The sequence below is a fragment of the Gymnoscopelus microlampas genome, assembly GCF_963454915.1.
Source record: "Gymnoscopelus microlampas genome assembly, chromosome: 7".
In the NCBI taxonomy this organism is placed as follows: Eukaryota; Metazoa; Chordata; class Actinopteri; order Myctophiformes; family Myctophidae; genus Gymnoscopelus; species Gymnoscopelus microlampas.
The window spans coordinates 38,953,067-38,966,224 of NC_139944.1; the positions used below are offsets into that span (position 1 = coordinate 38,953,067).

Sequence of the window (13,158 nt, forward strand, 5' to 3'; positions counted from 1 at the left end):
CACAGAGAGACAGCACACACACAGAGACAGCACACACACACACACACACACACACACACACACACACACACACACACACACACACACACACACACACACACACACACACACACACACACACACACACACACACACACACGCGCACACACACAATGACTTGCATGCAGAAACCCCACACAGTAAAATCCTCAGTGTTAATTTAACCCAAAACAGTTTAGAAATGGAACCATTTGTTCCATTTGTAAACTCTTCGTTGTTAAAATGAACACTGAGGATTTTTCTGTGCAGAAAGCCCAGGACATTAGTTTATGTCTGGAGGCTGTTAGACGTTGCAGTTCCTCCTCCTGGTGTCGAGAGGTGCAAACTAATGCTATGAATCAGAATGAGACCGGTCTAGCCAGGGGCACAACGGTATACCAAGCAGCTGTATGTTTATCAGAAAATGAATCCTAAGACGTGGTGTTTGTTTGTACTGTATGTGTGTGTTCAATGTCAGGGAGAGTGAGAGAGCGGATGCTAAAGATTAATAACATGGCTAATGAGCTGGAAAGCTAAACGCTGGACCATGCGATTCTTTCGCATCAGTCAAGTCCTGTTAACCCATTGAGACCTGAAGCCGATTCTACATGTCTCCTAAATCTCAACAGTATTCTCAAAAACGTATGTTTCTATATCAGTGGTGCTCAATCTTTTTCATGTCAAGGACCCCCAAAATTATATGTTTTTGGCCGCGGACCCCCATCAAAATATGTTGTTCCAGGGACCCCCCAGAAGCAAAGATTTGAGTTAAAAATGTTCGCTTTAGAAATATATATATTCAAAGATTTACACAGATTTTCACGATTTTTCAAAAATAGCAGATATACAAGCTCATAGCGCGGCACTCGGTGCCGCGCTATGAGCTTGTATATCTGCTATTTTTGAATAGCCCAAAGTGTAAAATTCTGCTTTCTTAGCTCAAATCTAAAAATGACACAGTTCCAGGTCTCAATGGGTTAAATAGCGGCATTATTCCTAGCATGTGTACAGATGTGTGTGTGTGTGTCTGTGTCTGTGCAAAAGGAGAGGCAACGTGGATAGCCTGTGAAACGAGAAGAGCCCCAGGCTCAGATCCTATCAAAGCCAAACAAGCAACAAATTCCAAATGATGTGATGATTGAGAGCAGAACGTGATGCTGTTCAAACCCTGATAAGCCGAGAGGCAGCGTGTGTTGACCCAAAGTACAACACCCTTCTGTTGCCGTCCTGGCATCCTAATTCACTTCACTGCTATTACTCACTACGTGCTAAGTGCATTTACTTAAGTACTGTACTTAGGTAATTATTTTGAGTGTCTGTCTGTACTTTACTTGAGTATATGTCATTTTGGATATGGCTTTCACTCCATTACATAAGACAAATATTGTACTTTTGACTCCACTACATTTCTAGAAGGGAAAAAGTACATTATGAATTAACCACTTAATTCCACTTTTTCACTATATTTCAAATATAGTGAAGATCTTGTAGATCTACTATTTTCACTATTATTGTTTTTTTTTTTTTTACTGTGTAATTTGTTCTTTTGATTACTTAAGTATTTTTTTAAAGCATGTACTTTTGAATACTTAGGTATTTTTAAAGACAAGTACTCCAGTTTTGACTGAGCAACTTTCGCTTGTAGTTGAGTAATATTGGACCAGGATTATTCTATATTTTGACTCAAGTACTGGAGTTGAGTACTTTGTCCACCACTGCTTTTTTCTCTTCATCTTCTCTTTACCTTTCAGTTGCCCACCTCTCGGGAAGCACTGTACAGAGTATGGACAGACAGACAGACAGTATGCTTGACATTTTGGCTGGCATACCATAGTTTTTGTAGTTGAGCCACTCGAAGTGAGTGCAAAGCTATTGTAACGAAGCTGTCTGTTTGTTTTACTGTGTTTGTACTGTATGTCATGTCATGTTTTCAGATCTGTTCACTTCCTAGTCTACACCGACTCTCTTTGCCAAAAATAGCCGATCTACAAGATCACAACAACGTGTCACAATGCAACGCGCTGTGAGCCTGTAGCTCTGCTATTTTTGCAGAATGTTTGCCTATTATGACATGCCCACAGAAGGCCACTAGGGTCCATGTGTGGTTAACCCCCGAGGTGCATTAGATACAGAACAGTCTATACGTATCGGTGTGAGAGCGAGAACTGATGAGGGCGTGTGCTCGTCTTTCATCGCGCACACAGAACCCTTAAGTGGTTCAAACCAAACTTAATTAGCCTCTTCACTATGGCATGCTGCGGGCCTTTTCCCAGAATTAATCTTCCCAGGTTAACACACTGCACCCGCTCCATTGTCTCTGACGGGAGGTCAGATTTATCCTCCTCTGAGAAATTACTTAGCTAAATGAGGGCTCCTCCATGCAGCCCTCGCTAATGACCTTGATTAATTAAAGAGAGACTCTTTCTAATTAAGGTCTTATTCTACTTGATCCGGAGTCTGACCCTGTAAAAGAGGCCGGAGCACTAATAATTCACTGAAATGGAATATCGTTGCTCCAGTGTTTGTGTAAAAGGGGGACAAGCCTAAATGATGTAATGCTTTAGTCACTACTAGACATCTGATTGGATCAAGTGTTTACAAGATTACAAGAAGGACTTTAAAGGACTTATCCTGCAATGTGTCAAGTTCATGTGAAACATGAATTGGTGTAAACGTTCTGCCATGTTGTCAGCTTTTATGTATGAAAGAAATGTATTTCCCCTCACCCCCCACGCCATGTTAGGTATTCACGTTAGATTTACATCTACAGCGGGTTTGAGAAAAATTCAATCGAAAACCGGCTATCGAAAACCGGCGAAAGTGGCCGGTTTCTAGATGTTTTGGCCATTATCTCTGGAGTGGAAGGTCCAATCTGCTCAGTTCAAAGCTTGTTGGATGCGTGACTTTGAGGGCATTAAGCACTCAGTGACACATTTTCGGGTTATTTGGGTTTTCTAGGGGAGGCGAGATCTTAGTTGGACAGGCGACCGCCTGTCCTGCCTCTACAGTGGGTACGCCACTGCAGCGCTGTGTGTGTGTGTGTGTGTGTGTGTGTGTGTGTGTGTGTGTGTGTGTGTGTGTGTGTGTGTGTGTGTGTGTGTGTGTGTGTGTGTGTGTGTGTGTGTGTGTGTGTGTGTGTGTGTGTGTGTGTGTGTGTGTGTGTGTGTGTGTGTGTGTATACATATAAAGCATTCTGTGCATGCATGCATCCATGCATCATCTCTACCACTGTGTGATGATTAACCACGCATCGCTCTCTCTCTCTCTCTCGTTTGTCTCCGTCCAGGTCAACGGAAAGGACCTGTCCAAGGCCACCCACGACCAGGCGGTGGAGGCCTTCCGTACGGCCAAAGAACCCATCATGGTGCAGGTGCTGCGTCGCGCCCCGCGCCCCAAACCCAGCGGCCACGCCGCCGCGGACACGCACGTGACGGACATCAGCACCCAGACCGAGATCACCTTCCAGCACATTATGGCCCTCACCAAGCTGCCTGCCTCCGCACCCGCCACCATGGCTGTGCTGGAGCAATATCTTCTCCCCGAGGAGTGAGTACCCCGCTGACAGCAGTGATGAAGCACCTTCCTTTTTTTCTTATTTAGAAAGGAGACTTTTCAGTGAGAGGCTGTTAACCCATTTAGACCGGGAAAGAACCTGTGTCATTTTTAGATTTCTTTGGTGTATTGAAAAATAGTTGATATACAAGCTCGTAGCGCGGCACAGAGTGCCGCGCTACGAGCTTGTATATCTGCTATTTTTTCAAAAACATCATTAAAATGTGTGTAAATCTTTGAATGTATATATTTTTAAAGCGAACATTTGTAACTCAAATCTTTGCTTCTGGGGGATTCTACAAATGTCTTCTAAATCCTATCAGTTTTTATTTTTTAATGTATTTGGCCGTGGACCCCCATCTCAAAATGTTTTGTTCCAGGGACCCCCAGAAGTTGTAACAGAGTTAAAACGGTTTGCTTTTTCAATATATATTCAAAGATTTGCACAAAGTTTCAGGATTTTCCAAAGAAATTGCAGATCTACAAGCACTCTGTGCCACGCTATGAGCTTGTATATCTGCTATATATATATGACACAGATGCGTTCCCGGTCTAAAAGGGTTAATTCAGTCTTCCTGCCGGAGAGTGACTTTTAAGTGAATGACACATCAAATGGAAGGAGGAAAAAAAAAAGAAGAAAAAAAAACTAAAAAGCTTTCAGAACTCAGTGACTCTGAAAAGGTTGTTTCACACCCCCCCACCCACACACACACACATGCGAATACATGGAACCTGTCATTTTCTGTGTTAATTGAGACGGGGACATCTTGTATTTTTCACAAGACTATCCGCGTGACATCTCCAGAGGTGCATGGAAAACATTCTGCCTGTCACTTACTTACAAGAGATGGAGCTGCCATATCCCAGGGCACACAAATGCATGATGACAGTGATGTTCATTTACATTTGCATATGAAGTCACAGGGGTTGTTGTGTATTGTTGCTCTGTATGGCCCCGCGGCATCGAGAGTCTGGGTGCATTTTGCCTACTGTGCCAGAAGCAGCTGCCCTTTAATGATCACTCATCATTTATTTATTTATTTGATTTCAGAGTCAAATTAAATACACGCCATGCTCATTTCTGATTAGCCCCTGGGCATGACATCTACATTGTGTCCTTATTATTTTCTCTCTAATTTGCATTTTTTTCCCAGTTCAACCACAGTACATGAACCCTATGCTGTATGTTTCGTTGATCGGAGTGCCCCAGTGACCTATCCTTGGCCTCCTCCTTTTTTTACCTCTAGTCCAGGGGTCTTCAACGTTACCTCTTTGCCAAAAAATAGCCGATCTACAAGCTCACAACGCCTCGCAGTGCGAGGCGTTGTGAGCTTGTAGATCTGCTATTTTTTGGCTAAAGTTCTCCTCAGAAAAGGGATGCTAGGGTTCAAGTGGTTAATGTAAAAAAAAAGGCATATCACACAACGTTTTTGTGTGATATGCTTTGGGGGGATTTGGCGGCCCCCTTGTAGTAACTCTGAGGACCCCCTAGGGGACCCCTGTTGAAGACCCCTCCTCTAGTCTACAACAGATTTGGTGCAGAGGGAATATGTAGAATGGCTATTTTTTTTTTTACTGAATGTTCACCTATTTCCTCCGAAGGTTGTTCACCTATTAGGACCTGCCCGGAATAGGGATGCTAGATCTCAAGTGGTTAAAAGCCTACAACGTTTTATTTAAGAACCCTTTTTTACAGTCCTTCCACCCAATGTGTCAGCCAGGTCATTCAGCTGAACTGGTAACACTGCTTTTTGTAATCTCACATATTGTGTCTTGCTTTTCGTAGGCGTCCACCAGGACGTGCGTATTTTGACCCCAATGACTTCCTAGAGGGCATCCAGCAGGACATGGAGCGAGAGGAGCTGGAGTATGAGGTATGACATGCTCTTCATTTCAGCCTCTCTCTGTCCTTCTCCGCTGCCGCCTCAATGAAGACGTACGCTCAGACGCAGATTCCATTTCGGTCCATCAGCCGGTCTGATCTAGCCTCTGTGTCTCCAGCCCAGAGACGCTGTTGGTCACCACAATGCCCTAGTCTCTCCGATAGATCACAATAATTGATGTGCCCGGCTCCCCCACTCCTCCCCCAACCCCCTCATATAACGACACTCACATGTAGGACAGACAGGAATCGAGTAGCTTGTTTGTCCGAGCAGATGCAGAACTGTGACATCATTACTTATTTAGTGACAAGGTGTAATACGTCTTCCACAGGAGATGGTGGTTGGCGATCAGGCCCAGTGGGTCATCATTAGATGGAGCAGATAATAGCTCTGCCATGATGGATCTGCATGATGCACATTTAACAATGCCCGATGAGGAGGATGTAACCAGGGGATAGTGACTCTCACCCCTGCTGCTATTCCTATGACCCCTGCAACCCTGCACCCCCACACACACACACACACACTCCGTCCCCCACTGCGGGGCCTTCATATCCACGGAGTGTATTGGCTAAGACTGACTCAAAGATGCTGATTTTGGGCTTCTGATTATCAGGCAGGGCTACTCTGCTACATTCAGATCAAATTAATTGAGTCACTTAAATGTCATGCTTTCTCTTTTAACACGTACAGTATATGTACTGTTGTTTTAAACTAAGTTCCAGTCTGACCACTGTCCTTTCAAAGGCAGTTCATTTCTGCCTGAATGTGTAACGTATTCTATTCTGCAGCAGATTAGAAAGGATTTCATTAGTCGGGTTGAAATGCTTTGAAACATTTTCGAAGTGGTGTTTGGGTTTGACCCAAAAAGTGCCGCTTGTATCTTTAACCGGATCTCCCAGATTACAGGTGTTGACAAGTGACAAACGTGACTCTGCCCGGCTAGTACATCGTCCCTCATTCTGTCACCGGGCTTATAAGAGACACAAAGGCTTCCCGGCATCTAGCCAAGAGAATCATGACAGTGATTTATGTATCATTGTTGCTCTTTGTGTCCTTATTGAAGTCAAAATATCAAAATAACAGTTCTTAACCCAATTTTGTGAAGAGCAAAATAAACCAAACTTCAGATGAAGAGTGAGGTGTAACCTGGAGCTCATGTCTTTTTTTCTAGGAAGTGGATTTGTACCGCACCAATATCCAGGACAAGCTTGGCTTGACGGTGTGTTACAGGACCGACGACGAGGATGAGACTGGGATATACGTCAGTGAGGTGAGTCCACTGAAACGCTGAAGAGCAGCTTCAGGATTTGTTAATGGTGACGTTGTTGAAAGGAAATGTACTTTTACAAAGTCTTCCAATGAGTCATTCTACTTCTCTCTGCTTGCTTTAGATTGACCCGCACAGTATTGCCGCAAAGGACGGCAGGATCAGAGAAGGGGACAGAATCATCCAGGTATATGCTCTATGAGCTCTGAAGCAACCATCTTTGTTTGTTTTTGGTTTAACTTTGGGCTCATAATTCTGTACCTACATACCACTTCTCTGTTACTACGTTACTTAGCTACTTGTCAAAGACACACTTATATCCAGGGATTTGTTTTACTTATCTGTTGTTTGTGCACTGTGTTTGTAGGGCTTTGTACATGTTATTGGCTTACAGTATTGTATTACTGGTTGCCTGTGTTGGTGAAGCAGGGATTTACAGCTCTTTCTACTGTTGTAGTTATTATACGGTATATTGCTTTGGAAAACTGACTAAATCCCTACAATGTAATCATGAAAGCGTAATCTCATTGATCCTTCCTGTGTCCCAGATCAATGGCGTTGAAATCCAGAACCGTGAGGAAGCTGTAGCACTGCTGACCAGCGAGGAGAACCGGAATGTCTGTCTATTGGTAGCCAGACCAGAAATTCAGGTAACAAAAGATTACATTGAAAAATAAATAAATTTGAAAAATAAATCATAAAAGAATAATAAAGCCACAAAGCAATGATTTGGGGGTTCAAGCAACACAGACTAATTTCCAACACCTGTATTAAAGATAACTTTCAATTATCACGATCAGACAGACACTAATTCATTTATGGCCAAATTAATTCCAGGCTAAATCCATTTTCAACAATATCGACACTCCCTATTTAGGTCAATCAATGGTTTCAATGGCTTAATATTAATCAAATCCAGCACATTTGGTGGTGTTTGAACAACCTGTCAGACCGATTTGAGTCATTCTTGAGGCATATTTATATAGTGAGGATAGATGGATGTCTGTAGCAAGTTTGTTATAGACATCACAGTAGGAGTTATGACTTTTTAAAGTGAAAATTATAATTATAGTGCCCTCATCAGGCCAATTTGGGTAATAGTTGTTGTGATACACACAGCTTCCAATCATTGGTGGTGAAAATGTAAAGTCTCTACCATTTATTATCTCACAGAAATATGCAAAACTTTCAGCTGAAGTTCTTTCCATGAGAGTGACAGTTCTATAGCATATCATCATTTTGGTGTAGGACCTCAGCTGTACTTTATTATTGGCCTCTAACAAACCCCCATTGTGTGTCAGCTGGACGAGGGCTGGATGGATGACGACAGGAACGACTTTCTGGATGACCTTCACATGGATATGCTGGAGCAGCAGCATCACCAGGCCATGCAGTTCACCGCCAGCATGCTGCAGCAGGTAGACACACACACACACACACACACATACACACATCAATCACATATACATACACCCACACACAAACATGCGCACATGTGCGTGCAAACAGCATGAACTGACAGGCTATCTCAATCAACCCAAGTCCACAGAGTGTAGCAGCTGTTCAGGCACAATTAATTTGGGCCTTTCCTTTTTTATCATTGTTAGTAAATATTTTAATAACAATGTTTTCAAGACTGTGGTAAACCTACAGAGAAAACTAATGAATGAATACATTTGTACAATTGGTCTAAAAGATATATTATAAACATACTAAGTGTTCAGACATCAACATCATAATAGCAAACGATACCAGTAAGTAATTATTACTCTCCGCTAGGAGAGTATTGTTATCACTGCGTTTTCACTTTCTAAACATGACACACCGATTGGTCAAGCCTCACGTGACACGTGAAATACTGTGATCTGATTGGCTAGTGACGCCACCGGGCCTATATATACATGGCATCACTCTGACAGTGTCTCCGCCACTGTCAGAGTGAGGTAAGACGGGAACCATGAAATGGCTGCATGGCTTATACATAATTGGCAGATAGGACAGATAGGACATTTATATAGACAGGAGGGATATGACATAGGACACTTATACAGACAGGAGGGATAGGACACTCACACAGACAGAACGGAAGAGGACACTTACCCAGACAGGTTGGATAGGACACTTACATATACAAGAGGGATAGCGACCTATAAATACATGTGTCACTGTGATAAGCCAGATTCCAATACCGAAAATCCGGCCACTAGCTCACTCCCAGACCTTCGAACCGGAAGTAGTCAAGTAGTCGCGGTCCAATTGTTCCTATCTGTCTTATTGGACAGATAGGACAGATAGGACACTTATATAGACAGGAGGGATATGACACTTACATAGACAGGACGGATAGGACAGGAGGGATAGGACACTTACACAGAATGAACGGAAGAGGACACTTACCCAGACAGGATGGATAGGACACTTACATATACAAGAGGGATAGCGACCTTCGCGACCTTCGAACCAACACAAGTCTTCTGGCGGAGAGTTGTGCTCCGAGGAGCACTTTTTCTAGTTAAGGTTGATTTCCTTTTTCACAAGACTTATTGCAGATTCTAAAAACGTGATTGTTTTCCACTGCTAATAATATAGTAACTATAGACACCTAGTCAGTGAAGCATTGTTTCTCACACGTTTTGATGTCTCTTGTACCAGAAAAAGCACGAGGAGGACGGCGGCACCACAGACACGGCCACACTGTTGTCCAACCACCACGAGAAGGACAGCGGCGTGGGCCGCACCGACGAGAGCACGCGCAACGACGAGAGCTCGGAGCAGGAGAACCTGTGCGACGACCAGACCACGGCCTCCAACACGCTGGGCAGCCGCAGGAAGCTGACCTACAGCCAGGACACGCTGGGCAGCGCCGACCTGCCCTTCAGCAGCGAGTCGTTTATCTCCGCCGACTACGCCGACACCGACTTCCTGGGGATCCCGGCCGACGAGTGCGAGCGCTTCCGAGAGCTCCTGGAGTTGAAATGCCAGGTGAGGAACCCCGGCGGTCAGGGCATCTACTGCCAGGGCGGCGTGGCCGGGGTCCAGGAGGCGGAGGGAGTGGACAAAGAGCTGGAGATGCTGAACGAGGAGCTCCGCAGCATCGAGCTGGAGTGCCTGAATATCGTCCGCGCCCACAAGATGCAGCAGCTGAGGGACCAGTATCGAGAGTCGTGGATGCTGCACAACAGCGGCTTCCGCAACTACAACACCAGCATCGACGCGCGCCGCCACGAGCTCTCCGACATCACCGAGTTGCCCGAGAAATCGGACAAGGACAGCTCCAGCGCCTACAACACCGGCGAGAGCTGCCGCAGCACCCCTTTGACATTGGAACTGTCCCCGGACAACTCCCTCCGCCGGGGAGCGGAGGACCAGGGTCCGGCGGGGCCCTTGAGCTCCACTGGCCTCAACGGCAGGATGCTCAAGCCCCTCCTGTCCCCCGTCCAGGAGGCGGGAAGCCCCAGCAGAAGCAGGGCCTCGTCCAAGGACGCCGACGGAGGCGTGCTGCCAGAGGTCAAGGAGAGGAAGTCGGGAGAGTCCGGTAAAACAGGACGTTCGCCGTATAAACACGCCCACATCCCAGCCCACGCTCAGCACTACCAGAGCTACATGCAGCTGATCCAGCAGAAGTCGGCCGTGGAATACGCCCAGAGCCAGATGAGCCTGGTGAGCATGTGCCGCGACCCCATCTCGCCCAGTGACCTGGACCCCAAGATGGAGTGGAAGGTTAAGATACGAAGTGACGGCACGCGCTACATCACCAAGCGGCCGGTGAGGGACAAGCTACTGAAGGAGCGCGCCCTGCGCATCCGCGAGGAACGCAGCGGCATGACCACGGACGACGACGCCATCAGCGAGCTTAAGATGGGCCGCTACTGGAGCAAGGAGGAGAGGAAGCAACACGCGGTGCGTGCCAAGGAACAGAGGCAGCGGCGCGAGTTCATGAAGCAGAGTCGCGCCGACAGTCTACTGAAGGAGCAAAGCAACCAGGAGGACAATAAAGAACCCAACATCATTGAACTGAGCCACAAAAAGATGAACAAAAAGAGGAACAAGAAAATCTTTGACAACTGGATGACCATCCAGGAACTGCTCACCCACGGTAGCAAGTCGGAAGACGGCACAAAAGTCTACAACTCCCTCTTGTCTGTGACCACAGTCTAGGCCCAGTTCTGGGCCCCGGTCCAGGGTCGTCGGTCAGATGAGGAGAGCCCACAGTTGGATGTAAAGTCCTGTAAATAGAACACTACCAGTTGAGGTAGAGATTCCTGCCTCGTTCAATGTGGCAACATTTTGTAAATAAGACACAAGAAAGGCCTTTTTCTGAAGGAACTTTTGACCTTGCACTGGTCGAGAGGGTGGCCTGTTGAGTGCTCTGTGGTTGGACTTTTTACACATGAATCGGACGTGACTGCGTCGAGGACGATTTGAAAATGTTTTTTTCCTTTTTCAAATGCTTTCAATAACCTTTTCTACCTTATGTGCTTGCTCTTTTTGAATAATATTTGAGAAAATGCAAGATTTTAATCTTTTAGAAGGTTTTGGAAGTGTGTAAAGACTGTGTGCCATAAGTAAACAGCCAGCATTTACGCTTTTTGTTTTATTTTGTTCTTAACAAGTATCTCTTATCAGTATTTTACTGTTATACATACCCTATGCCTATTGAAAGACACAATAATATTTCCCTACAAGGTGAACCATATAATCCTTTTTGAGAGGACTTTTGTAAATTTAACAAAACATGTTTTTTAAGAAAGAAGACACTTTTTGTTTTTTTGGATATCTCTGACGGTGCTGTTTTTGTAAATGTTATACAACCATTGATGTTCCATACTGTAGAGACTGTCATCATTAAGTGATATCATTGTGTATGCTTGGGGATGACATTCCTCACATCGTCGAATTTAAACTATTTCTGCGTTTATTGTTGAAGCACGTCATAGCCACCTTTTGCTTTCGTAGGGATTCATGTATCGAGCAAAATAACACAGCTTAATAAATCCTTAGCTAGCCACACAATTTGATGTCTTGTAAAATGAGAGAAATAATAAATTATTGTTTTATATATGATGAGCTTTGAAATGTTGTCAGGATTTGTTATTTATAAAAAGGTTTTGGATACGGCATGTGGCCAGGAAGATACTAACTACGGCATGGGGAAGAAAGGAATCCACATTTTGACAGAACTTTTGACACTTGCCATTTGTCATTTGTCACTGCTGTGTGTTCTACCCAGCAACTAGAGGAAAAGGTGCAGCCTAACTAAGTACACAAAGCAAAGCTCTTATACAAACACTACCAGTTGATGGGCACTACAAACACTACCAGTTGATGGGCATAACAAATGTAATGCTTTATCCTGTGTGATCTGGCAGTGTTAATCCTCACGTTTTCTTATCCGGACGGTGTAAATGATGACCAGTTGATGGGCACCATTAATAGGCATAACAAATGTAATGCTCCATCCTGTGTGATCTGGCAGTGTTAATCCTCCAGTTTTCTTATCCGGTGTGAATGATGATTGATGTTGGTGTCGGGCAGAAACCTCGTATCTCCATGTTTCCATTTTTATGTTTTTTCTTAAATGAATTCCTCACTTCTTCATGGAAGACTGTCACAAAATAAGTGAAAGTAGCTGATCTGCAAGCTCACAACGCGGCGCCATCAGCTTGTAGATAGGCTATTTTCACAACTAGAGGTTCGGGGCCCTCACACCTACATGTACGTTGCACTGCCAATCCGACCAATATGCCCAAATCGGTTGGATCGGCGGTTCTAGACAACTGGATATTTATACATGCCTGAATATGGACATATGGGTCAGACCGGTGGTTCTGGACAACTGCATATCCGAACTACTCCTACTCCTACTACTACAAATGCACAATTCCTGAGTTTTACCTTTTTATGAATTTCAAATAATACCTAATACTCAATTTATGTTATGTTGCAGCTAAACATACAAACGTGTCATATTATCAGTGCTAGAAGGATTTTGTCTGATACAGTATCAGATGTAGGGAACGAGGTCAGTTGAACCATGTTTACCCTTAACTGAGCACAGCCTCTTTCTTACCCTGTGAATTAATCTGTGAGAGCACCGTGCTAGTGTCTGTGTTGGAGTCTTACTTTAAGGGGGATGATTATGATAATGAGAGTAGCCAAGGGTGCAGGATCAGCCTCTTCCTCTATGTCAGCCAGTGTGTAATTGATTGCTCCTCTCAAGGCCTGAGCGAGCCAAAGCCTTGTGATTTATGTCCGAGTACAAACTGCGTACACAGTCTTTTAATGGGAGATAACAATATGGCAGGCAAGCAAACAAAAAAGCACTCGCAATCAATTTTGGAATATCCACCCTGATGCTGGGAGATAGGTTGATCACGTACTTGGCTTAGCTTTTTCTCTGGCCATTTGTTTTTTATCTGGTGAATGAGAGTGATC

At 44.6% G+C, this 13,158-nt stretch overlaps 1 protein-coding gene across 1 annotated transcript in view; it reads left to right on the forward strand.

The window, feature by feature from the left end:
- pdzrn3b (PDZ domain containing RING finger 3b) overlaps positions 1-11,849 on the forward strand; it is a 119,714-nt gene extending 107,865 nt beyond the window's left edge. The window contains exons 4-10 of the mRNA XM_084062592.1: positions 3,305-3,564; positions 5,357-5,444; positions 6,628-6,726; positions 6,848-6,910; positions 7,272-7,373; positions 8,025-8,141; positions 9,376-11,849. Of these exons, the coding sequence (XP_083918718.1) occupies positions 3,305-3,564; positions 5,357-5,444; positions 6,628-6,726; positions 6,848-6,910; positions 7,272-7,373; positions 8,025-8,141; positions 9,376-10,881 (2,235 nt within the window). The 3' untranslated portion in view covers positions 10,882-11,849. The remainder of the gene's footprint in view (positions 1-3,304; positions 3,565-5,356; positions 5,445-6,627; positions 6,727-6,847; positions 6,911-7,271; positions 7,374-8,024; positions 8,142-9,375) is intronic.
- Positions 11,850-13,158: the final 1,309 nt, after the last annotated feature.